We start from the raw sequence: 27413 nt of genomic DNA, 5'->3' as shown, positions 1-27413 counted from the left end.
TCAGTCACTCAAATAAACGAAATTTCTGGAACTAAGATAGCAGACTTGACAACACTATATTTACACTTTATTTACAATGAAAATATATACAAACTAAAAAAGCTGGTAGAAACCGTATGTAATGAATGAAATCGAAATGTAAGCTGATCTCTTACAATACACCACAGCACTTCCGATTCCGCATGGGACTGAACTGAAATTCACCGCTGCCTGTCTATAGTTGAAACAAGCTGTCAATCAAAGAAAATATCCAGCCGCTTTCACCAATCACCAGTCTCCTCGCGGAAACTGCCATGTCCCTCCCACTGTGAGGCTCGGAGTCCGTGGGCGGGCATTTTCACAGTATTTGTCCAATAACCGTCTTGCATTTTGAGATTGACAAGCGCATAGCTCCCAAATGCCGTTGAAGTCCACTGAGGCTGGGAGTCCGTGAGACTCCATGGGCGGGCATTTTCGCAGTATTTGTCCAATAACTGTCTTGCATTTTGAGATTGAAAAGCGCATAGCTCCCAAAGCCATTGAAGTGCACTGAGGCTGGGCTGCATCGCGCTGTCACGAGGGGGAAAAACTCACGCACACATTAGGTGAACTGGGGAAAGTTATAACGGAATGATTTCGCACTGTAGTTGGGTTGAGCACATATATTTCTATGATTCTGGATGTGAAATAGCAATGTTATAAGGTCGGCTATGACATAAGCCTAGCGCAATTCATCCTACACGATGTTCATCATTTTTAGAGGAGGCTGAGCCTCCCTCGTTGTCTTAGAGCAATCGCCCATGATGTGTACTACTAACAAACTTTTTTTTAAAATCACTTTAGTGCAGAGAACGTAATGGCGACACAGAAAAGGCCACTTACAAAGCTGTTATTCCCACTTCTTCCCCCTGGTCATCAATTCCGAGATGGATTGCTGCATCTTAAGAATGGTCAGAGGATAAAGACCTTACAAGCGTTCCCTCAGGTGGGGGAACTTCCTGCTGTGGCAGGTAAAAATCTAACAATGCAAAATAAAAATATGACAAAAACAAAAATAAAACAGAATTCAGCAAAATTTTGGCCAGCTCACACAAATTTAAAATTACACAGTGTACCTCAAATCTAGTCAGTGTAGCCATGATGAGTTTGAAGCTCTCAATTTACTGGTCCATCTATGTTCCCACTCTAACCTATGGTTACGAGCTGTGGGTAGTGACTGAAAGAATGAGATTCCGGATACAAGCAGTAGAAATTTTCTCTGCGGGGTGGCTGGGCTCTCCTTTAGAGACAGGGTGAGAAGCTTGGTCATTCAGGAGATGACTCGGAGTAGAACCGCTGCTCCTCCACATCGAAAGGAGTCAGTTGAGGTGGTTCGGGCACCTTGTTAGAATGCCCCCTGGACGCCTCCCAAGGGAGGTTCTCTGGGCATGCCCCATCGGGAGGAGACCCTGGGGCAGACCCAGGATACATTGGAGATATTACATCTCTCAGCTGGCCTGGGAACACCTCTGTATTCCCCTGGAAGAGCTGGTGGAGGTGGCCGGGGAGAGGGAAGTCTGGGCTGCTCTGCTTAGGCTGCTACCTCTGTGACCCAGATCCGGATAAGTGGTAGAAAATGGATGGATGGATAACCATCATACAGCTCACGACATGAAGGAGACGCGGCACGTTAGTGGTGAGTCTTTTCATGGGAGTGAAGACCAATCCTGGAATGACAAGCTTAATTACAGGTGTTGCAGATGTAAGAGGAGCAGGTTGTAACATTGCTGGAACTGGTCTTTCTCTTTACCCTTATCTCATTGAGTACCTTTCCCCTTATGGGGAGAGCATTAGTGTTTTAATGAGGGACATGCAGTGGTGCAGTGGTTAGTCACCTATTGCTCATAGGTGTGAACAGTTGTTTGTGTCTGTGTTAGCCCTGCAATAGATTGGCGACCTGCCCAGGGTGTACTCTGCCTCTTGCCTGAAGTCATCTGGGATTGGCTTCAGTTTCTTCTGCAACCCTCATGGATAAGTAGTAGGCCTATAGATGATGGTTGGATTTTTTATGCTACTTTATGGAACTATGTGTACAAATGGTATTATTAAGCCAAAAATGCAGCTTGAACAATGCTACATTTTTAGCTCGGTTTCCTTGCTTGTTATCACAATTTGAATGAAAATTATTTAGTTTGAAGTACGTAAGTAGAAACTCTGGTATGTATATACAGAAAGGATTATAGGTGAGATAGACTTCCATTAGGGGCAGCACGGTAGTGTAGTGGTTAGCACTGTCGCCTCACAGCAAGAAAGTCCTGGGTTCGAGCTCAGCAGCTGACAAGGGCCTTTTTGCATGTTCTCCCCGTGTCTTCGTGGGTTTCCCCCACAGTCCAAAGACATGCAGGTTAGGTTAATTGGTGGCTCTAAATTGACCATAGGTGTGAGTGTGAATGGTTGTTTGTCTCTATGCCCATATTTACATTAGACCGTATCAGCGGATCATCAGATTAATGTTTTTAAAACGATTAGTGTGCACACAGCAACACCAATACACGATTTGCGTGCACACAGCAACACCAATACACGGATACGCTCGGCTCCGCAAGCATCCTGCGCTCCAAATCACTCCGCCCTGAACAGCGAGTGCCCTCTGGAGGGTGCGCACTCCGGCCTTGCGCAGCTCACAGAGCGCGCGAGTGAAGTGCACAAGCAGTGATTCGGGACTGAGCCGCTGTGTGTGTGATCCCAGTGCATATCACTTACCACTTGCAAGTGGAAGGATGGCAAGCCTAAAGACAATCATAACTACACAATGGGCAGTATTTGCATCAGTATTTGCAGTATTTTCATACTTTTATACTCTTTAATGAAAGGTGATACAAGGCGGAAGTCCGCGCCGTTTTTCAGCAGTCGCGTCACATGACCAACGCCAGCGAATCAGGAAGGTGGATGTCACAGTGACGTTGTCCAATGACGACGCCAGCTAGAGCTCAGCACAGCGTATCCGCGTATCTCAATGTTTACACAGCACCGGACCAGACACGATCTGGATTGAATACGTGGACCCTGGCGGATTCCCGTTTCCCGGCGTTTCCAGGCGGTTTAATGTAAACGGACAGTGCATCCGCAAAGAAAACGAGACAGATACGGTCTAATGTAAACTTGGCCTATGTGTCAGCCCTGAGATTACCTGGCGACTTGTCCAGGGTGTACTCCACCTCTCGCCCATAGTCAGCTGGGATAGGCTCAAGCTTGCCTGCGACCCTGCACAGGATAAGCAGCTACAGATAATGGATGGATGGGTGGACTTCCATTAGCTATTTTCCGAACAAAACCAAAGAAAGTTCTGGTCCAAATGTCTTGGCTGATAGCGAAAGTGTATACATTTAAATTTTAGCTAAATTATTTCTTTATATCGGCACTTATTGTTAAAAGGAAATGTATTTTAGAGCACTGTAACAGTAACATGTACCATTATATACTATACTATAACATGATATAACATAATTAACTCATCCTGAATGTCTTATTTTCCTCTCAGGTTTATTGCTTTATCCAGATAAGCATGAGAAGATGGTAACAACATCAGAAATCGCTTTTGGCCCCAAACCCTATTCCAGGACTGAACCAATAAAGATGTTGAAGTGCAGTCTGATTCTGGAGGGTGAGACAGGTTCCTGTATTAAACATATGCATAATGGTCCTCATGAAAATCCAGTTAGTTCAGTAAAAGGTGTTTGTCTGCATTACCGGCAGATTTATGACATTCTCTTGCCATTTAATTGTCAATTTGTGGTTTTCTGTGTGTATTGCCTTTTATGGAGTTTTGTGGGCGTCACTGTAAATAAATCAGTTGTGGCTTGAAAAAGGTCAATAATTTACAGGTGACTGGTATTTACACATGTAAATCAGCATTACTGAAACTTGTGTAACTCTGGCAGGAACTTTTAGGCTACATCCACACGACAACGGCAACGAGATTTTTTTTTTTAAATATCGCGTCCACATGGGCAACGGATCAGTAAAATATCAGGTACATATGGCAACGCAACACTTGCTGAAAATGATGCAATACACATGCCACACCTCTATGTGCGCTGTAAGACGGTCCCATCGGAGACACCAGAACAACAGAACAAGCAGGACGCATGTGCATAAACCCCTTCTTCTGCAGCATCAGCCACATAAAGTTTTGATTATTAATCAGTAGCGTAAAATAGTATCTATTGTCTAAGACACTTATTTATATTTCATATTAAAACGTCTATGTAAATTAATACATTGAAAGCCTGGCCAGGCGCTGAACGTTCTTCTGCCTTCACTTTAAGAGAAATTCAGGGCGAGCATGAACCTAGGTTCTTCCCTGTCACTCACCCTGTCACTGTCACACGCACACACCTTCTCATTCCCTATCCTATGGATATAGTCCCTTTAAATCATATGCTCGTTTTTTGAATGGAGACGCGGAAAGAGGAATGAATGGGGGTAGATGGAAGCCGGTACGCCAACATTCTGATATCCTCCAGAATTCTTTAATGGTCCGGAATAAATTGAATGCTACACATTGATGGATTACTTTGTTCTTCTACACCCTTTTTGAGGAATGTATTGTCAGACTTAAACCAACATCTGAAGAGATGAGATCGCTCCTTTTTTTCTCTATTTTTGCTGGCGGGATTGACTCTGCCCTAAGGGCTATTCTCTCACGCTCTCTCTCACTTTGCACCATTACACAATAAATATTCACAGTGAAAATATTTTGTAAGCGCGTTTCATGAACCAAGTTATAGGATTTGTTGACAACTCGCATCGAGTTCGTTACACTTCTACTCGGCGTGAAGCACTCACAGTCATGTGGTTGTGACGTCATCATAAACAAATCCGTTCTACTCATCCAGACGACTTCGCAACAGCGCCGTTGCCAGATTTTTCCACTCTGGAACCCGTTCTCAAAAGATTTCGTTTTGGGGCACCCAAAACGCCAGTGCCGTGTGGACGCCAGGCCGAAACGATAAACAATTTTATCAGATTCACCTGAATCCATTGCCGTGTGGGCAGGGCCTTAGATAGTTTGGCCTACAAAATCATTTACACACAACTGTACTATAAGATTGATAAATGAGGCCCAGTGTACAGGGTACACTTGTTTTACTGGTGTATGAATCAGATACACCTTGGAGCTGGCCAAAATACCTGATTCTCCCCTGAATTAATCACCACTACAGGGGATCAAAGCTACATAACAACCAACCAAGAGGCTTATCCAGCTCAGGCTTTACAAGGTGATCCACTGATGATGGCGAAAAAGAGGCTAGTAAGATGTGAGAGGACTCCAACAACACACTACCAAACACACTACCAACAAAGCTTCATCCAACCACAATGCATTTATGGGAAGAGACTTCAAGCCCTGCCCCGCCCTGATAACCTTGCTATCAATCCAGCACTGAGGCAAGAAAAGTCATTCATATGCTGGATAGGATAATATTTAGGCACAAATTTACATTTGACTGGAATCATGTATATTTTATATTTGTTTTTCTCAAAAGAAAAAAGAAGCAATAAACTGCTGTTTTGTAGGGCTGACTTTAGGACAGTCCAAATGGAGACCTACCCAGGATGGGACACCTCTCTTCACTCTCGTCCTCTTCCATTTCAACTGAAGGAGCAATTGTCACTTACAGAGAAGGCACCCAAACCGTTTACCACTACAAAAATGGTATGTGGATTCCTTGAGGTTTTATCTACAGTGGATATAAAAAGTGTACACACCCCGTTAAAATGATCGGTTTTTCTGATGTAAAAAAAATGAGACCACAATAAATAATTTCAAAACTTTCCCCACCTTTAATGTGACCTATAACCTGTACAATTCAATTGAAAAACAAACAAATCTGTTCGAGGGAAAAACATAAAAAAATAAAAAACGTAAAATAAGCTGGTTGCACAAGTGTGCACACCCTTAAAATAATACTTTGTTGAAGCACCTTTTGATTTAATTACAGCATTCAGTCTTTTTGGGTCGGAGTCTATCAGCCTGCCACATTTAGACTTGGCAATATTTGCCCACTCTTCCTTGCAAAAGCGCTCCATATCCGTCAGATTGCGAGGGAATCTCTTGTGCACAGCCCTCTTCAGGTCACCCCACAGACTTTCAACTGGATTTGGGTCTGGGCTCTGGCTGGGCCATTCGAAAACTTTAATTTTCTTCTGGTGAAGCCATTCTTTTGTTGATTTCGATGTATGCTTGGGGTCATTGTCGTGCTGAAAGATGAAATTCCTCTTCATCTTCAGCTTTTTAGCAGACACCTGAAGGTTTTGGGCCAAAACTGACTGGTATTTAGAACTGTTCATAATTCCCTCCACCTTGACTAAAGCCCCTGTTCCAGCTGAAGAAAAACAACCCCAAAACATGATGCTGCCACCACCATGCTTCACCGTGGGTATGGTGTTCTTTTGGTGATGTGCAGTGTTGTTTTTCTGCCAAACATACCTTTTGGAATTGTGACCAAAAAGTTCAACCTTGGTTTCATCAGATGTTTTTCTTTGTCAGAAAAGGCTTCCGTCTTGCGACCCTACCTCATAGTCCAGACATATGGAGAATATGGGAGCTTGTTGTCACATGTAGTACACAACCAGTACTTGCCAGAAATTCCTGCAGCTCCTTCAGTGTTGCTGTCGGCCTCTTGGCAGTCTCCCTGACCAGTTTTCGTCTTGTCTTTTCATCAATTTTGGAGGGACGTCCAGTTCTCAGTAATGTCACTGCTGTCCCATATTTTCTTCACTTCTTGATGACTGTCTTCACTGTGCTCCATGGTATATCTAATGCCATGGAAATGTTTTTGTACCCTTCTCCAGACTGATACCTTTCAACAATGAGATTCCTTTGATGCTTTGTAAGCTCTCTGTGAACCCTGGCTTTTGCTGGAGGATAAAACTGAGTAAATGTCTGAACTTTATTTGGGGTTAATCAGAGTCATTTTAATTGATGGCAGGCGTGAACCCAAAAAGACTGAATGCTGTAATTAAATCAAAAGGTGCTTCAACAAAGTATTAGTTTAAGTGTGTGCACACTTATGCAACCAGCTTATTGTACGTTTTTTATTTTTTTCCTCCGAACAGATTTGTTTGTTTTTCAATTGAATTGTACAGGTTATAGGTCACGTTAAAGGTGGGAAAAGTTTTGAAATTATTTATCGTGGTCTCAGGTTTTTCTGATGTAAAATAATATCATTTTAACAGGGTGTGTACACCTTTTATATCCACTGTATTTTGCCTATCTGTGGTATGAAAATTTGACATGATGTTTTTCTCTGTCACATGTGTTAAGGTTTCCAGCACGGTCTCTTCAGAGAGTGGTAGATAAGCTGAAAGTGTCCAGGTTGCCTATCAGGATCACCGAATGAAGAAAAAATTGGACCACTCACCACTGTCACTTTTGCCAAAATCACTATTAGACCTCAGACACTGTTAAAGGCATGACTGAGTAAAAATCTAATTAACACAAATTTCCCCTTTACTCCAGATGTAGTCAATCAGAAATTTTTAACATCTGAAGCTATAATGTACTGTAAGTAATGGAAATCTATGTCATCCCAAATCTTTTTTCTAATACCCATGCTGTAATTTTCATATACCTGCTTCAAACATCCTTATTAATTATTTTTTCATTCATAAAATCCATTTGTAAACAATTTGGTAAAACAGCCAATCCGTATTTACAAATATAAATGCAAAGTGGATCTACACTCACCGAGCACTTTATTATAAAAGCCTGTATATCTACTGTACTCATTTATGCAATTATTTAATCAGCCAATCACATCAACCATCAGAATGGGAGAAAATGTGATCTCAGTGATTTTGACTGCGGTGTCATTGTTAGTGCCAGAGGAGCTGGTTTGAATATTTCTATAACTGATTATCTCCAGGGATTTTCACACATAAGAGTCAAGAGTTTACTCAGAATGGTGCAATAAAGAAAAACATCCAGTGAGCAGCAGTTCTGTGGACAGAAACACCTTGCTGATGGAAGAGGTCAATAGAGACTGGTGTGAGCTGACAGAAAGGCTACAGTAACTCAGACAACCACTCTGTACAACTGTGGTGAGCAGAAAAGCATCTCAGAATGCACAACACGTTGAACCTTGAGGCAGATGAGCTACAACAGCAGAAGACCACGTCAGGTTTCACTTCTGTCAGCCAAGGACAGAAAGCTGAGGCTGCACTGGGCACAGGTTCACCAAAACTGGGCAGTTGAAGATTGGAAAAATGTAGCCTGGTCCGATGAATCTTATTTTCTGTTGAGGCACACAGATGGCAGAGTCAGAATTTGGCACCAACAGTATAAATCCTTGGACCCAACCAGGCTTGTTTCAGCAATCCAGGCTGGTGGTGGTAGCGTAATGGTGTGGGGAACAGGGGCGTCACTAGGAATTAAGCTTTACTGGGGCACTGCCCCCCCGCACAATGCACCTTAACATTCCTGTCCCCAACCTATGCAAAGTGGATAATTCTCATGCTCTCGTGGATGAAGTTATGCGAGGAATAGGTCAACGAGACGGAAAACACATCCCAGTCCCCAAAATATTTATTGTTGGCATTTGGGCTTTTAATGCATGCTGATGCTAAACGTGTCACCTCAACTCTCACGATTCACGAACTTAGCTGGTTAGTTATGACTGACTAGCACATAGCCTACAACCTTAATCTTACTTCTCTCACCCTCCTCCTCATGTCACTGTTTCCCTGCCCCTGTCTCTGCTTCGTGAGAAGAATTGTCTGATATCCATCTGGAAAAGTAGTTTAATGGGTTTGTTAGAATATGGTTTGCTTAGTTTTGTTGCAAAAACTTCGCGCTACCTTAACTCATCCAGAGCCCGTTCTCTGACTCATCCAAAGAGTAGACTCATCTCTCCAGTAGGCTAAATGGACTCATGGCACGCCGCACGCACGCTATGTTTACAGTGAGAATCTCCCAGACCAATCAGAAAATTAGTTAGAAAGAAGAGGTGATAGAAGTTTGAAACACACTCTGTCCTACAACTTACAGTAGATAAATGATCTGCCAAAGAAACTAGTTTGTTACGAAAATCTTTCAACATTTTCTTACTGGGGCACAGCTGATTTTTACTGGGGCACGTGCCCCAGTAAAAAAGGCCTAGTGACGCCCCTGGTGGGGAATGTTTTTTTGGCACACTCTGGGCCTGTTAATACCAAACAAACATTGTTTGAATGCCACAGCCTATTTGAGTGTTATTATTGCTAACCATGTGCATCCATTCATGGCCACAATTTACCATCTTCCAAAGGCTACTTCCAGTATAATAACGCACTGTGTCACACAGCAAAAATCATCTCAGACTGGTTTCATGAACATGACAATGAATTCCCTGTTCTTCAGTGGCCTTCCCAGTCACTGGATCTGAATCCAATAGAACACCTTTGGGATGTGATTGAACAGGAGATTCACGGCATGAAAGTGCACCTGAAAAATCTGCAGGAATTGTGGGATGCAATAATTTCAGCATGGACATGAATCTCGAAGGAATCTTTCCAACATCTGGTGGAATCCATGCCACGAAGAATTGAGGTTGTTTTGCGAGCAAAGGGAGGCCCGACCCAGTACAAGTATAGTGTTCCTAATAAAGTGCTCAGTGAATGGATATTATAAAAGAAATCACCAAGAAGGCTACACTGTTTTGTTCATGTTTATAGCTTGTAGGTCATACTGTGTCCTAAACCTCATAAAACAAGTGTATATGTGACATCCCTGAAGATCTACATGCATGTGAGTGTATGGATTTATAGCACACATCATGTCTTGGTTGGTCATCTACATTTGGGATGAACAATTGTGTAAATTATATTTTTGGAAAACAAAACACTCCTTAACCCTTGTGTTCTGTTTGGGTCAAAATGAAATCATATTAAAATGTCTCCCCAATGTGAAATTTTGTGTTCATGTGGCTTATATTCTCTATTGAACTTAAAAAAAGGACACATTTATTTTTGGAGCATCTGGTATATGCCCTTTTCATGCGGTGGTTATTTTGACCCAGTAATAAAATGGATTACAAAAACTGGTGAAGTATCAATTGACACCTAACAATTTTAATAAAAATAAATCAAATCAAAATCACTACTCTATGCGCTACATTGCCTCCATTTTGTATTCGTACCTGAAACATACAGAACCAGTCAAAAGTTTGGACGCACCTTCTAATTTCAACGCTTTTCTTTATTTTTATTAATTAAAAGTCCCTTCATGTCTTAAGGTAATGATGGATGTTGTTTCTCGTTACTTAGTTGAGCGGTTCTTGACATAATCTGGATCACTACAGTTGTGGATGAAATAGGGCTATTTACTGTATTTTTATTATTTACTGTTTGATCTCAAATGCATTAAGAAGGCAAGAAATTGCACTGATTAACTTTTGACAAGGCACAGCTGTTAATTGAAAAGCATTCCAGGTGACGACCTCATGAAGCTGGTTAAGATAATGCCAATAGTGTGCAAAGCGTCATCAAGGTAAATGGTGGATACTTGGAAGAATCAAAGATATGAAACATTTTTTTTAACCACATAATTCCATGTGTTATTTCATAGTTGTGATGTCTTCAGTATTGTTCTACAATGTAGAAAATAGTCAAAATAAAGAAAACCTATGAATAAGTAGGGGTGTCCAAACTTTTGACTGGTGTAGATGCATTCAAGATTGGTCATTTCAAATGTTATTTTCTCAGCTGCCAGAACAAGCAACAAAGAGAACACAAGGGTTAAGTATCTCGCACAGAACGAGAAAATGGTTCGGCTGTAACAGTACAATATTTGGTGAAGAGCACCCTCTTGTGCTTATATAACAGTGTTACCCTCTATTATATTCATCTCATCTCATTTATCAAGAAAAACACCCTTAATAAGGGCGGCACGGTGGTGTAGTGGTTAGCGCTGTTGCCTCACAGCAAGAAGGTCCAGGTCCGAGCCCCGTGGCCGACGAGGGCCTTTCTGTGCGGCGTTTGCATGTTCTCCCCGTGTCCGCGTGGGTTTCCTCCGGGTGCTCCGGTTTCCCCCACAGTCCAAAGACATGCAGGTTAGGTTAACTGGTGACTCTAAATTGACCGTAGGTGTGAATGTGAGTGTGAATGGTTGTCTATGTGTCAGCCCTGTGATGACCTGGCGACTTGTCCAGGGTGTACCCCGCCTTTCGCCCGTAGTAAGCTGGGATAGGCTCCAGCTTGCCTGTGACCCTGTAGAAGGATAAAGCAGCTAGAGATAATGAGATGAGATGAGATGAGACACCCTTAATCAAACCCCATGGGCGTTAAGTACAGATGATGTGAGGACTTGAACTGATCATGTGTTAAAAATCATTTGACACAAGACTTTAAGAAAACACAACATTTAATAAACCTCACAAAATAAACCAGATACACATATACAACTGTTCAAGTCCTTAAAACTCACAAAATGTACGGTATGTAGTTTGGTTGATAACGCAAATGACATGTTCATCAGAAGGTCCATTCAGACAACCTAGTCCAAGCTGGTGAATTACAGCAACATGCATGCGCATGCACACACGCACGCTGATGTGTATCTACATGTCCTCCACACTCCATTTGTATGCTTCCTCTTGCACAGCTTTCTTATCTGATATTCTGGTGAAACGCTTCTGTTCAAACCCATTAGATCTAAACAACAGGAAAAGGAATATTTAAAAGAAAAAAAAAATGCATCAATCTTGTGTATTGTTGGATAGACACAATAGACCCTTTTCAGTCACGTGACCTTCGTAAACGCGACCACCATTTTGGACATGTAGTGGACTTCGGCTCGAATCGGTTTGAATGCGAGGAAGGCGACAAACGAAAAACATAAAAGAAAAAGGAGCGAGATGCAGAAAACACCTTCACTATCCAGCGACGTAGGGCATTTACAGGGCGAGCAGAGGGAGAGGTATTCGCAAAAATTGAGGTTAGCAGGCTGAGAGAACGACGTTTACCTGCTTCCACCAGGATTGTTCACTGACGTACGCTCTGGCTTGCTCCCCCTCAAATTAAGCAGCGCGCTCCGGAACCTCGGCCGGAGCACTCCGGGAGCAAGCCAGAGCGCGCTGCTTAATTTGAGGGGGAGCAAGCCGGAGCGCGCTCCGGAACCTCGGACAGCTATTTACACTGGATCCGGTGTAAATAGCTGCCGGATCATAATTACAGTAAACTAGTAAATACAGTAAAAGAAAAACTTGAGACTGAAAGGTTTTAACAGTCATCCAAATGACTGAACGTAAACATTGCTACAGTAACATACTAGCTACTATGTTGTTGACATTAGCTAGTCAACAATAGCTACTACAGAAGAACAAAGAAGTTACAATGGGTTATTTTAACCTATTTGGTTATACACTCGCCGCCACAGAATGTTAACAGCAATGTAATGCCTTTTCTGGCTAATTTTATTCGTCTTACCTCCAACAAAGTGGTCACTACACAAGCGTTGGTATGCCGAGGGCTGCCAATCTTTCCTGTTAATGGCCGCTATCCATCTTCTCTGTCGGGATCCGATAAAATGATAACCCTTGCCTTGTTTGTTGATGGTTACTACATCCAGGTGCACAACAATATAGTGGTATGATGGAAGTCTTGCTGAAAGTAAAAACTTTCTTTGCTGCCGTTCCTCAATGTTGGCTGTGGTAAACTACTTGTAGTACATGTCCAAAATGGCGGCCGCGTTTGTCGTGACGTCACGTGAAAAGGGTCCATACATACAGTCAATCAATCATCTTATCAATTACTTTATACCACAATGTTCTTGAATTCTTGAATCTGATTGGTCAAAAGGTTGTTGTTAGCTTTCTATTATAGGAGAAATTTCAAATCACAGGTTTGTATTAATCCATTCATTCTAATATATTATTGTTTCTATAACAACTTACACACAGACTTGTATGATAGACACGCTGCATAATCTAAGGCTTATAATAAATGGATTTTAAAATGCGTAGTTATTTAACAACGAGCAACATTTAATCAGTGCTCGTAAGTTTTACGCCACAGAAAAGTCTTCAGGACAGATATGCTACGTTTTTGCTGTCTTAAGTGAAAGAGAGTGAAAAAAAAATAAAGAGAGGCTGGTGAGGGAATGAGTGTTTATAGCTGCTCTGAAGTTAATAATAACTAACAATTCACAGATGATCCACAACATTAAATGTAACTACAAATGGATAAAAAGTACAGCAAGCAGTTCTTAAGAAATACAATATTTGGAAACTGCTGTGCTATAAAGGAATAAAACAGTTTGAGATGTGCTGTTACAGGAAAATAACCAACTTTATGGTGGTAACTCTGATTTACGTTGGGCTGCATCACACCACCCAGTCATTGATTGTTTTCCTTTAACAACATCGCCCACAAATGTTTTAGTTCAGACATCAGAAATTTAAAAAAAAAAAAAAAAAGTACCTGTCTACTCCATCCCAGCGATATCCCGGCATGATTTTGAAGCGATTTGGGGGTGGAGGTGGACCCTGGTAACGAGGTCTGTCTTTAAAAAACAAACAAAAACAGATTGGCAATGTGTAAGGTGCGGACATGCTGTCAAATGTGACCAAAAAAAAAAGTAAACACTGTGGTGAGTATGAAATGAAGACTAAAAGAAATGCTTTGAAGTTGACTCATTTTTAATTCAGAAATAACAAGGGATCTGCCGAGCCACTACCAAGTAGTTACTGAGCCCCATATTGGCTTGAAATGATGAACTAGTATTACAGCTTAGACAACAACTCAACTGTTAAATAGGACTTAAATTAATTAAGTGACTGGTACACTAATTCTACAGAGGGCGGCACGGTGGTGTAGTGGTCACCACGGTCGCCTCACAGCAAGAAGGTTCTGGGTTCGAACCCAGTGGCCGGCGAGGGCCTTTCTGTGTGGAGTTTGCATGTTCTCCCCATGTCTGCGTGGCTTTCCTCCAGGTGCTCCGGTTTCCCCCACAGTCCAAAGACATGCGGTTAGGTTAATATGGGACGGCCTTGGGCTGAGGTGTCCTTGAGCGAGGCACCTAACCCCAACTGCTCCCCGGGCGCTGTTAGCATGGCTGCCCACTGCTCTGGGTATGTGTGTGTGCTCATTGCTCATGTGTGTGTTCACTGCTTCAGATGGGTTAAATGCAGAGAGGAAATTTCACAAGTGTGTGATGAATAAAGTTGTGCTTTCTTTCTTTCTTTCTTTCTTATACAGGAAAGAACAGTGCAAGACAGAATTTCTTCTTTTTTAAATTTCTACTCTTTTATACCTTACAAAATCACTTAAAAGTAATTATGACTTTTGTACAAAAGTTTGCAGAACATTGCTTTGGTGACTGTAGGATGTCAGTATGGGGTCCACCCACTACACAAATACAAATTAAAAAAGTACAACCCTATATAAATGATTAGAAAAACTGTTGTGGTAAACAGAATCAACAGGTAGCAAAGACAAAAACAATTATACCTAAACTATCTAAACAGCCTTCATGTGACATTCTATATCACTATATTAGATTATAAATTTTCCCTCTAGCTAAGACAGAATTAAGACTTGTTTTGAGTTTGTGTCTCTTATACTGGTCTGATATGAGTCCGACTTGTGCCCTAATTTTAAGGACTCGTGACTTGACTTGGACTTGAGCACTGATGACTCAGACTCGTGCATTAACTGCATTCGGACTCGTAAATTGGAGCCGAGGACTCGGATGTTTTCTTTATTTTTTGTAACATGCCGCCATAATTTGGCAGAAGATATTTATATCTACATTAATTTTTATACTAATTTTGTGCAAGAGAATGCACATTCACCTGTTCATACGTCATGTTCAGGAACAAACAAACATTAATGGCACTAAAATGCCTGGAGAGAAGCCCCTAGGATTGGCCGCTTTGCTTATACAGACTTCTCGTGCAGTGGGGAAAAAAATGCACTGCTGTGTGTTCCATATGAAGAAGAACTATCGAGGAGACGACGGGGACAACCTCGAACTTCAATCGTCATTTGGCAAGACTCCACCCACAGAAGGAAGTGACACGCTATGTTCATTGCCCTGTTGATAGTGGGTGGGGCTTGCTGAGCGATGAACTAGCTAGTGTTAACCCTCTCATGTTATTTGCCCTGTTGATAGTGGGCGGGGCTTGCTGAGCGCTGAACAAGCTTTTTATCTGTAGCCTGTTAACTAAAACGGGGCAGTCGAGCAGTAACGTTAGTCCAACACAGTAGCAGAGACGCTTTCACATAAAGGCAGCAAAAGCCACCGTCAAATGGTGCAGTTGGAGTCTTGTTCTCGGACTTGACTCGGATCAATAGTGGACTCGACTTTAAATTTTCTTTAATGGCTCGGACTTGAACACCGAGGACTCGAGACTGGACTCGGACTCGAAGTTTAGTGACTTGACTACAGCACTGGGTCTGACCTATTGTCAAGAAAATATCTGTATATTTAGAGCTTCTTGTTTTCGTTGCCTTCCAATAATACTCCTGTAATGTAGGCTTTATTACTGCCCTAAATTACTCTAATCAGTCCTCACCTTTGACCCCTTTGGTTTTTGCGTTCTTCTCCTTCTTCTTGCGCAGGAGAGCAGCCATTGGGTCTCCCTCTCTCTCCTGCTCTCTCAGCATCTTGTCCAGGTCTTCATCATCAATGTGACGCGCCAGTGGTTTCTGAGCCTCTCGGAGTGCATCAGCTACGTTCTGCTGCTGCATCTGAGTCTGCACCAGTCTGTGAGAGAGAGAGAGAGAGAGAGAGAGAGAGAGAGCGCTAGTTAAAATGATATGCTCTTTAATAACAGCAGCCTTGTTCCATGGATAATGAAAATGTTACTCGAAATGTATGAAACGTATTACATCGTTATTCTTTATTTTTTTAAATAAAAATGATAAACATTGGCAAATTATTGTGGGGAAGAAAACACTTCAGTATGTGCTATAATTGAAAAAGGATCAATTTCGGCATGGCAATAGTAACTCCACTTTGTGTCAGGCCGCATCGCAGCACCCCAGTGCTGATTATTTTCCTCCAACAGCAGAGTTTTATTTCTCAAATAACTTTTTCCACAGTCCTTGGAAACCCATATTAAAAGCTCACCCTTTGCCCCACTGTGCATATTTCTCATCCTTCTCTGCCTTCTCCCCCGCTTTCCTGCTCTGCTCAGCACGCTCGGACTCCAGGTCACGCTTCTTTCCTGTTTTATCTCGAAAAACAGTCTCTGCAAGACGGGACTCCTCTGGGGGAATAGAATGGTCAATAGTTAAGCAGTAGTTCAGGTATTACACCTCATAGAAGAACTACAGTACTAGAAATATAGTCCTATTTACAAAGCAAAGACCTTCTAGTGGGCGGTTGTATTTTTCCCTTCTGCGCAGTTCCTCCTGCTCTTTCCGCAGGGTTTCAGAAGACACCAGACCAGCAGCTCCACCAGATAACATTTGAGGCCCCTGCAAGCAATCAGATTCATGAAACAGGTTAAGGAACATTAAAGGAAGAATATTACAGATGTTTAAAAGTGAAAGATTTGTGATGTGCTTAACAATTTTGGTGCTAATTTTGTTGGTTAGTGCTGCATAGTTGATATTTCAGTGAGATGTTAGCAGCTGTGAGAGAGAAGCCGCCTTTATTTGTCACATGCACACTCAAGCACAGTGAAATTCATCCTCTGCATTTAACCCATCTGAAACAGTGAACACACACACACACACACACACACACACACACACACACACACACACACACACACACACACACAGAGCAGTGGGCAGCCATACTACAGCACCCAGGGAGCAGTTAGGGGTCAGGCACCTTGCTCAAGGGCACTTCAGCCAAAGGCCGCCCCATGTTAACCTAACTGCATGTCTTTGGACTGTGGGGGAAACTGGAGCACCTGGAGGAAACCCACGTGGACACGGGGAGAACATGCAAACTCTGAACAGAAAGACACCCCCCCCCATCAGCCACTGGGCTCAAACCCAGAACCTTCTTGCTATGAGGCTACAGTGCTAACCACTACACCACCGTGTACCAGGCTTGACAAAATTCTCACACTCAACAACATTTTTTTTCAAGTTGAGCTCTGGATCAATCAGTACACATGTGCTATCACTCTCTCCATTTGTTCATCCAGCTTCAATCAAGTGTCCATAATATGTAGACAACATAGCATTGTTTGCTCCCACGGTGTGCTTTTGAAGCCTTTTTTGGTGAAACATTTGAGCCGCCCATACTGACTGTGGACACACCCCTTCTTGACAAGTGCAAACACTTTTTTTTTTGCACAGTACTCAGGGCAGGATTAGTATCGAATATGTTAAATATGTTGCTAAATTGAAGTTGTATATAAAATTTGCGCAAGTATATTCATTTTACTATTTTCAGGAAAAGATGTGAGCGATGACTGAACGAGCTACTATTCATCTGCTAGCTAGCTGACGCTGGGAAATCCGTCAAGTTAATCAAATCAAATGTAAGTATACATTAAATAGCTAATACAATGTACCAGCTGAAAATATACTGCTAAACATCAGTCAACATAACATTTTTTGGAGAAAAAAAAAAAAGAAGCTATTCTTCATGATTTATCAACAACAATAAATTATCCATGTGAAGAATAGTGACGTGAACAAATAGTGACTGGCAAACTGAGCTACAGTTAGGTCCATATATATTTGGACACTGACACAAATTTTATTTTTTTTACCTGTTTACTGAAACATATTCAAGTTATAGTTATATAATGGACATGGACATAAAGTCCAGACTTTCAGCTTTCATTTGAGGGTATCCACATTAAAATTGGATGAAGGGTTTAGGAGTTTCAGCTCCTTAACATGTGCCACCCTGTTTTTAAAGGGACCAAAAGTAATTGGACAATTGACTCAAAGGCTATTTCATGGGCAGGTGTGGGAAATTCCTTCGTTATGTCATTCTCAATTAAGCAGATAAAAGGCCTGGAGTTGATTTGAGGTGTGGTGCTTGCATTTGGAAGATTTTGCTGTGAAGAAAACATGCGGTCAAAGGAGCTCTCCATGCAGGTGAAACAAGCCATCCTTAAGCTGTGAAAACAGAAAAAAACCCATCCGAGAAATTGCTACAATATTAGGAGTGGCAAAATCTACAGTCTGGTACATCCTGAGAAAGAAAGAAAGCACTGGTGAACTCATCAATGCAAAAAGACCTGGACACTCACAGAAGACAACAGTGGTGGATGATCACAGAATAATTTCCATGGTGAAGAGAAACCCCTTCACAACAGCCAACCAAGTGAACAACACTCTCCAGGAGGTAGGCGTATCAATATCCAAATCTACCATAAAGAGAAGACTGCATGAAAGTAAATACAGAGGGTTCACTGCACGGTGCAAGCCACTCATAAGGCTCAAGAATAAAAAGGCTAGATTGGACTTTGCTAAAAAACATCTAAAAAAGCCAGCACAGTTCTGGAAGAACATTCTTTGGACAGATGAAACCAAGATCAACCTTGACCAGAATGATGGAAAGAAAAAAGTATGGCGAAGGTGTGGTACAGCTCATGATCCAAAGCATACCACATCATCTGTAAAACATGGCGGAGGCAGTGTGATGGCTTGGGCATGCATGGCTGCCAGTGGCACTGGGTCACTAGTGTTTATTGATGATGTGACACAGGACAGAAGCAGCCGGATGAATTCTGAGGTATTCAGAGACATACTGTGTGCTCAAATCCAGTCAAACTGATTGGTCGGCGTTTCATAATACAGATGGACAATGACCCAGAACATAAAGCCAAAGCAACCCAGGAGTTTATTAAAGCAAAGAAGTGGAATATTCTTGAATGGCCAAGTCAGTCACCTGATCTCAACCCAATTGAGCATGCATTTCACTTGTTAAAGACTAAACTTCAGACAGAAAGGCTCACAAACAGACAGCAACTGAAAACCGCTGCAGTAAAGGCCTGGCAGAGCATTAAAAAGGAGGAAACACAGCGTCTGCTGATGTCCATGAGTTCAAGACTTCAGGCAGTCATTGCCAACAAAGGGTTTTCAACCAAGTATTAGAAATGAACATTTTATTTACAATTATTTAATTTGTCCAATTACTTTTGAGCCCCTGAAATGAAGGGATTGTGTTTAAAAAAATGCTTTAGTTCCTCACATTTTTATGCAATCATTTTGTTCAACCCACTGAATTAATAAAGCTGAAAGTCTGAACTTCAACTGCATCTGAATTGTTTTGTTCAAAATTCCTTGTGGTAATGTACAGAACCAAAATTAGAAAAATGTTGTCTCTGTCCAAATATTTATGGACCTAACTGTACATAACTGAACAGCATGTTCACATAATTTATTTCAGCATGACATGACTTGAGCAGGTTTAATATGCACATCAAATTAGTATTAATATTATCTTTCAAGTGAGGTCGTTTTTAGCTCATCCGGCCACAGGCCACGCCAGATGAGCTTATGCGATCATGCGTCATCCGTCCGTCCACAATTTACAAAAATTGCTACTCCTCCTATAAGATTGTTCGGATTTCAATCAAACTTGCATACAATGTTCTCCAGGTGGGTGTGCATAAAAGTTGCCATGATAGTGGCACCACCTGTCATATTTAAGATTTTATGGGAGTTTGAAAATTTTGGGTGACTCGTCACACCAAACACTACTGTTCGTAAACTGCTCGGACGTTTTCACTGAAACTCACCCAGAAGACTCCAAAGACATATTCCAACAAGAATTGTTCACCAGGTGGCGCCACCTTCCATGGATGCAGCTACACAGGGGTCATATGCAATTTCACAAAAATCGCTACTCCTCCCACAGGATTGATCGGATTTCAAACTCACACACAACACTCGCCGGTATGAGCTACAGCCTCATTGAGGTTATTTTTCATCTTCCCTTCAAGTTGTTTTCGATCTGTGAATGTTATTTAGCAGCTGACTAGCTACCGAGCTAGTTTAGGCATCAAAACAAGGTCACATAACTTAAAAATCTGCAAAGAACTCCCTGAGGGTCAGTTTGAACAGTTTACGTTACAGGCATTTAGCAGACACTTATCCAGAGTGATGTACAACATATCCAGAGCAGCCTGGGGAGCAGTTGGGGATTAGGTGCCTTGGTTAAGGGCACTTCAGCCATTCCTGCTGGTCCAAGGAATCAAACCGGCGACCTTTTGGTCCCAAAGCTGCTTCTCTAACCATTAGGCCATGGCTTCCCTAGTTTACAGCAGCTCAAGACACTAAATGCTTGGTCGTCATCATCGTCATCACTGCTGAACCCGATCTGGTTGAGGTGAACCACGTTTGGTTGACTTGGCCAGAATTACAGCAGTAGGGTGGCCAGTACTGTAGTTCTTCTGTGCACTCTCTCACCCACATTCACACCTATGGACAAGTTAGAGTAGCCAGTTAATCTAATAGCTTGTCTTTGGACTGTGGGGGGAAACTGGAACACCCCAAGGAAACCCACGCAGCCATGCAAAAACATGCAAACTCCACACAGAAAGGCCCCTCGTTGGCCACTGGGCTCGAACCCAGAACCTTCTTGCTGTGAGGAGACAGTGCGAACCACTTTTTAAATCTTTGGTACAAAGATATTTAATGAAGTTCACTGGGCTTTAGACTCAATTAGAGCTTTGGCTGCATGTTGGAAAGCGTGTACGAGGCTTAACTGCCATTTCTAGCCCACTCCCAAAACTGTCAGTCACCTTTATCAACCACACCCTTTTAATCAGCATCAAATAACTCCTATACAACATGTGCATTGTAAAGAAAAATATTAGGGGAGATACCAAGGTCAAGTGAACTTTAAAAAAAAAATGACAGCACAATCTGTGACACAAAATAATTTGTGGTAATGTAACTTAAAATGCAAGTTTGGCTTGTGTTCCGTTCCCCAAGACCCTGGTCACACGACAGCTCGCGATGTGTTTGCGAATACTTGGCGATAAAAAAAAAACTTGGTAGCATCGCCACCAATCATGCAACTGCAGGCATGATATTTACAAAAACAAAAACGAATGTTCTCTGAGCTTTGCAAGTTGTTTATTGTTGTGTCTTTGCCTCGTGAGTGGCCAAAAACAACACAAAAAAAATATTCATTGCATGCATTGAAGTTTGGTGGTGATGTTTTTGTTGGCAAACTAAGATGGGTTTGGGAATATTTCCCGAAGCTTGGGGAACCTTCTTTGCGTCTCTTGAGATGTATTTGTCTCGAATCCCTGGCCCCAATGCTCAAGGGAGCCTCATTAACACAGCTGCTTGGCATAGCGCAACCTTACCCGAGACTTAAAAAGAGCACTTACATTCGAGGATTCTTCAGAGCACGTTGTGTGCGTGCTTGGGACACAGCCGTTATGGGAAACACCTGATGCTAATTTGAGTGCAATCAGCATGCGCATACAAGGATGCCGTTTTCACAGAGACTTTGCAAGTATTCTGTCAAACATGCGGCGGTAGACGGATCTAAGTGCAAGAGGAGGGTTTATTAGCAGGTGTGATATTTACAAAAACGAAGCCGAAAGCAGTCATAAACATGGCTAGAAATGAATGTGACAGAGATAATACTTTGCAAAGCTTCTGTGTCCTTATATGCGCGTGCTGAATGCGCTCAAATCAGCATCAGGTGTTCCCCATAACGATTGGGTCCTGTGAGCGATGTAGCTGCTCGAGCACACGAAAGCGTGACAGTCAAGTGTTTGCCTGCTGTGTGACCACAGCTTTTAGCTCGCCTGTATATCACCATGCATTGTCACCAAAACGCCTCATTTTCATCGATAACCCATTGCAAATCATCACAAACTGTAGTGTGACCATAACATTAACATGGGAATAGGTGGGGTTAAAAATTGTACCAGAGGACCTCAGAGACCTTTAGGCTTCACTTTTAAACCCGTTATGACATCCACCAGTCACTGCTGTAATCATATACACAACACTTACTTATTCTGAGCATCTTCATGCTTACCATCTGTGCAGCAGGAGGGCGTGTTCTACGAGGAGGAGACAGATCGGAGTCTGATCCACGTTTATCCTGTGGCCTCTTCCTGGGAGGAGACAGGTCAGAATCAGATCCTCTGCCTCCTTGTGCTCTTTTCCTGGGGGGAGACAGATCAGAGCCCGAGTCCTGTCGGGTGTTAGGACGTCTTCGTGGTGGGGACAGGCCCAAGTCTGGCACACGTCCAGCTGAAGATGATTTGGACTTGTCTCTTTGTGGAGAATCTGTAAAATGAGACACAATATGTTTATTAAACCCCAATTATGAGGATGAGGTATGAGGACAAGAAATCTTTATGTACCTTTATGGTGGTGTTTTTGTGTTTTTCGTGGAGGAGAAGGTGATGAGGAGTCATGCTGTCTCCGTTTGGTGTCTGTTCTGTGTCTGGGAGGTGAAAGGTCTGGAGAATCGTGGCGAGACTTCCTCTTGGGCGAGAGATCGGGAGCATCGTGGCGAGACTTCCTCTTGGGCGAGAGATCGGGAGAATCGTGGCGAGACTTCCTCTTGGGCGAGAGAGCGGGAGAATCGTGGCGAGACTTCCTCTTGGGCGAGAGATCGGGAGAATCGTGGCGAGACTTCCTCTTGGGCGAGAGATCGGGAGAATCATGGCGAGACTTCCTCTTGGGCGAGAGATCGGGAGAATCGTGGCGAGACTTCCTCTTGGGCGAGAGATCGGGAGAATCGTGGCGAGACTTCCTCTTGGGCGAGAGATCGGGAGAATCGTGGCGAGACTTCCTCTTGGGCGAGAGATCGGGAGAATCGTGGCGAGACTTCCTCTTGGGCGAGAGATCGGGAGAATCGTGGCGAGACTTCCTCTTGGGCGAGAGATCGGGAGAATCGTGGCGTCCTCTTTGTACTGGAGAACTATCAAGAGAACCATGTCGAGTTATTCTAGTCCCCTTAACCTCTGAGCTTTAATAAGTATAAGATATAGAATGTTAAAAACTACACATTCATTCTAAAGCTGACAGTCTAATATTAGATATTTAGAGAAAATTAACCTCAGTTACCTTGTTACAGAATGCAGGACTTCTTGCGATTCTTCATTTGTGGCTGGGAAAAGGCAAAACGTACATTAATAATGCTAACGATACAGCTTACATAAAAGTAAGGAATAAATCACTTAGGGCATGCTGTTTTAGGAAAATAACCAACAATGGCATGGCATGGCATAGGTGTGATGTGGTGGGAAGTTGACTAGTTTTCTATAAGCTAGAATTCAACAGCACTATGCTATAAAGATGATTAGCAGTTAAAATCTTAAATGCCTCACCTCCCAGAACTTTCCACTTGTTACTAGATCTAAAGACTTCAAGTTGCTTGACATCATCTGGACGCTCATCTATTATTTCTGCAATCTGAAGTAACAAAGAATTAAAATAAATCCAACTCAAAGCACAACTTAATTTAGCGTAGACAGTAAAATCATGTTTCTGACAGTTTTATTTGTATTAGTTCTATAAGTTGCTGCCATGTAATTAGGAAAACCAACCAACCAAATAAATAAATAAACCCTCCCAGACAAACATTTATCATCAGACCAGGAATCCTTCTCTCCCCCAAAAACACAAAACTCTATTTCATGGCACTCCTATTTAATTAATCTATAAGATCTTGCTCGTCTCGTCTTCTTCCGCTTTATCCGGGGCCGGGTCGCGGAGGCAGCAGTCTAAGCATGGAAGCCCAAACTTCCCTTTCCCCAGACACCTCGGCCAGCTCCTCGGGAAGAACACCGAGGCGTTCCCAGGCCAGCCGAGAGACATAGTCCCTCTAGCGTGTCCTGGGTCTTCCCCGGGGCCTCCTCCCGGGGGGACATGCCTGGAACACCTCCCCAGGGAGGCGTCCAGGAGGCATCCGAAAAAGATGCCCGAGCCACCTCAGCTGATTCCTCTCGATGTGGAGGAGCAGCGGCTCTACTCCGAGCTCCTCCCGAGTGACTGTGCTTCTCACCCTATCTCTAAGGGAGCGCCCAGCCACCCTGCAAAGAAAACTCATTTCGGCCGCTTGTATCCGCGATCTTCTTCTTTCGGTCATTACCCAAAGCTCATGACCATAGGTGAGTCGGAACGTAGATCGACCGGTAAATTGAGAGCTTCGCCTTTTGGCTCAGCTCCTTCTTCACCACGACGGACCGGTAAAGCGACCGCATCACTGCAGAGGCTGCACCGATCCGCCTGTCGATCTCACGCTCCATCCTTACCTCACTCGTGAATAAGATCCCGAGATACTTAAACTCCTCCACTTGAGGCAGGACTTCTCCACCAACCTGAAGAGGGCAAGCCACCCTTTTCCGGTCGAGAACCATGGCCTCAGACTTGGAGGTGCTGATTCTCATCCCAGCCGCTTCACACTCGACTGCAAACCGCCCCAGAAGATCTTGCTCATCAAGGGATTTCAGGTTATGCTCCTGGAACCTACTGTTTATGACTTGTGAAGCACAATGTATATCTATTAAAAAGAAATCAACGGTATTCTATTTTTGAGTTTTGATTTAGGTAGATGTAAGTGCTTTTTCTGGCATATAAGGTGGTGTTTACATTAGACCGTATCAGCGGATCATCAGATTAACGTTTTTAAAACGATTCGCGTGCACACAGCAACGCCAATACACGATTCGCGTTCACACAGCAACGCCAATACACGGATACGCTAATCACATGACTAATTAGACGGCACGTCACATGATCCCAGTGCATATCGGGCATGCGCAAGTCACTCACCACTTGCAAGTGGAAGGATGGCAAGCGAACACCTTCTCCAGCAGATAAACACACCTGGCCGTGATGTTCATGTTCTCACTGAGTTTAAGCGCCTGAAGGAGGTAAATAAGTTGAAATGTGTAAATAAGCCTCAGTGCGGCTCAGCGCTTCCTCCTGCGCTCCAAATCACTCCGCCCTGAACAGCGAGTGCCCTCTGGAGGGTGCGCACTCCGGCCCTGCGCAGCTCACAGAGCGCGCGAGTGAAGCGCACGAGCAGTGATTCGGGACTGAGCCGCTGTGTGTGTGATCCCAACGCCAGCGAATCAGGAAGGTGGATGTCACAGTGACGTTGTCCAATGACGACATCAGCTAGAGCTCAGCACAGCGTTTCCGCGTTCCTCAATGTTTACACAGCACCGGATCAGATACGAACTGGGTTGAATACGTGGACATTGGCGGATTCAAGTTGTTCCGCCTGTGAAGTCGTTTCCCGGCGTTTTAATGTGAACGGACAGTGCATCCGCGACGAAAACGAGACAGATACGGTCTAATGTAAACACCATCTAAGGCTACGTTTACATTACGTCGAATCAGCAGATCATCAGATTAACGTTCTTAAAACGATTCGCGTTGACACTAAAACCGTTAGCCGTGCACACAGCAACACCAATACACGGATACGCTCGGCTCCACAGGCATCCTGCGCTCCAAATCACTCCGCCCTGAACAGCGAGTGCCCTCTGGAGGGTGCGCACTCCGGCCCTGCGCAGCTCACACAGCGCGCGAGTGAAGTGCACAAGCCACGATTCGGGACTGAGCCGCTGTGTGTGAGATCCCAGCGCATATCACTTAGTACTTGCAAGTGGGAGGATGGCAAGCCTAAAGACAATCATAACTACACAATGGGCAGTATTTGCATCAGTATTTGCAGTATTTTCATACTTTTATACTCTTTAATGAAAGGTGATACAAGGCGGAAGTCCGCGCCGTTTTTCAGCAGTCGCGTCACATGACCAACGCCAGCGAATCAGGAAGGTGGATGTCACAGTGACGTTGTCCAATGAGGACGCCAGCTAGAGCTCAGCACAGCGTATTCGCGTATTCTCAATGTTTACACAGCACCGGACCAGATACGATCTAGATTGAATACGTGGACGCTGGCGGATTCCCGTTTCCCGGCGTTTCCAGGTGGTTTAATGTAAACGGACAGTGCATCCGCGAAGAAAACGAGACAGATACGGTCTAATGTAAACGTAGCCTAAATGTACACGGACCAAACAGAACATGAGGGAGTCAGATTGCCATTGATCACCCTAATGACTCGCCGTTCACACCCAGCCTCCAGTGACCCACACCAACATGATGCCTCAATGACACCTTAGATGAGCTGGTCATCAGAATTCTGATTCTGATCCAGGAGAAGATAAATATCTGATACTCCCTATTAGTCAGACAGAACTGAGGGAGCCTTTTGGACGAGAGGTGAAACGTTTTCAAGAATTTTCAAGCAAGTCCAGTTGCCCATTTCTACCACCCACAGTTTCCTTTTGGAAAGTTTGGAAATTTGACCCTCGAAAAAAAAGAAAAGAAAATCTGCTGAATTTCAGATCCACTAGTAGCTGACCCTCCTTCAAATCTAAACAATAGTTACCACAGGCGCCTCCTCCTCATCATCTTCATCCTTGTTCTCCTTCTCTTCCATGTTTACAGCCAGTTCCCTCCAGTCAATGTCATCATCGACAATTTTCATCCTGCAAATTTTAATACTCCATCAATCCATTTTAAAATTAATGTTTGTTTAGGTCGGCCACCTACACCTACTGAATTCCACTACTGTTGTTGTGATTATTATTATTATAATAATACTCACATGCTAGGCTAACTTTCTACCTGCTACAACCAGTGCTATGGATAATTTCATTTTTATTTACCCTCTCCCGGCGAATTTAGGGCGTTTTTTCTTAACTTTCTTCTCTTTTGACTTCTTGCCATCTTCGTCTTTTGATAAATAGCGCTTTAAGTAATCTGCTTTTGAAATACTAGTACTTGCACTTATTGCGCTCTTGGAGGCAGCCATTTTGTTTATGACCTACGTCACTAAACGGATACCGCAGAGGGTCAAATAGTACAGCGCAATTCCGCAAATGGAATTTTTTGATCCCTCCAAAGCTGAAACCTCATCGACAGAACTGCCACTTTTGATTGATAAAGAAACTAATAGTTCATTATCTTGACCTTTTAAAGTTAAAGAAATATTAGGTATATGTACCAACGGCACATGACTTGTAACCAGAGGTGGACAAAGTACACAACTAAATTACTTAAAGGTCAGAGGCGAACTGTAGAATATCAACTTTATTGTCGAGAAGAACGACCCAAAAAGCGAATTAAATCCTTCCTAGTGTCTAATTTGCAACCTAAAATTGAATAAAACGGTTGGTTTGCCAGTTTCCGAAGGTTTGATTCACCGCCAGGGGGCAGTCGTCGTGACGTCATTTAAGCCAAACAGACTGGGAGTAGCTCTGTGTTTACCTGCGAACCGAGCACACGTGTACAGACTTTGGTCGTGAGAGGTTGTGTAAAATGTCTGAAAGCGATAGCGATTTTGAAATAGGAACTCTCCAAATTAAATATCAAGAGGTGAAACCACACATGTATGATTAAATTAGATAAAACTTTATTGATCCCTTTGGGAGGGTTCCCTCAGGGAAATTAAGATTCCAGCAGCATCATTACAGATAAACAGAGAATAGAAAATA

The 27413-nt window shown here is 43.0% G+C and overlaps 1 protein-coding gene across 1 annotated transcript; it reads right to left on the bottom strand.

Annotated features, from left to right (window-relative positions):
• Positions 1-11344: 11344 nt before the first annotated feature.
• Positions 11345-26736, bottom strand: bud13 (BUD13 homolog). The gene is made up of 11 exons (XM_060936104.1): positions 26586-26736; positions 26306-26405; positions 23229-23313; positions 22966-23008; positions 22257-22819; positions 21926-22179; positions 16314-16422; positions 16073-16211; positions 15516-15706; positions 13420-13501; positions 11345-11652 (listed from the first exon to the last, which is right to left on the bottom strand). The coding sequence occupies exons 1-11, from the start codon at positions 26729-26731 to the stop codon at positions 11559-11561; spliced, it is 1806 nt and encodes a 601-aa protein (XP_060792087.1). The 5' UTR covers positions 26732-26736; the 3' UTR covers positions 11345-11558.
• Between the last annotated feature and the right edge of the window lie 677 nt (positions 26737-27413).

Source organism: Neoarius graeffei, chromosome 12 (genome assembly GCF_027579695.1).
Source record: "Neoarius graeffei isolate fNeoGra1 chromosome 12, fNeoGra1.pri, whole genome shotgun sequence".
Lineage (NCBI taxonomy): Eukaryota > Metazoa > Chordata > Actinopteri > Siluriformes > Ariidae > Neoarius > Neoarius graeffei.
This window is presented reverse-complemented; position numbering and strand designations above follow the sequence as displayed.

Excerpts from the sequence above, each read along its gene's own strand:
- bud13 (XM_060936104.1), bottom strand. The coding sequence starts at position 26,731 with ATGGCTGCCTCCAAGAGCGCAATAAGTGCAAGTACTAGTATTTCAAAA. Across the intron at positions 16,212-16,313 it reads ATACAACCGCCCACTAGAAG|AGGAGTCCCGTCTTGCAGAG; the intron begins GTCTTTGCTTTG and ends CTATTCCCCCAG. Across the intron at positions 15,707-16,072 it reads TATGCACAGTGGGGCAAAGG|ACTGGTGCAGACTCAGATGC; the intron begins GTGAGCTTTTAA and ends TCTCTCTCACAG.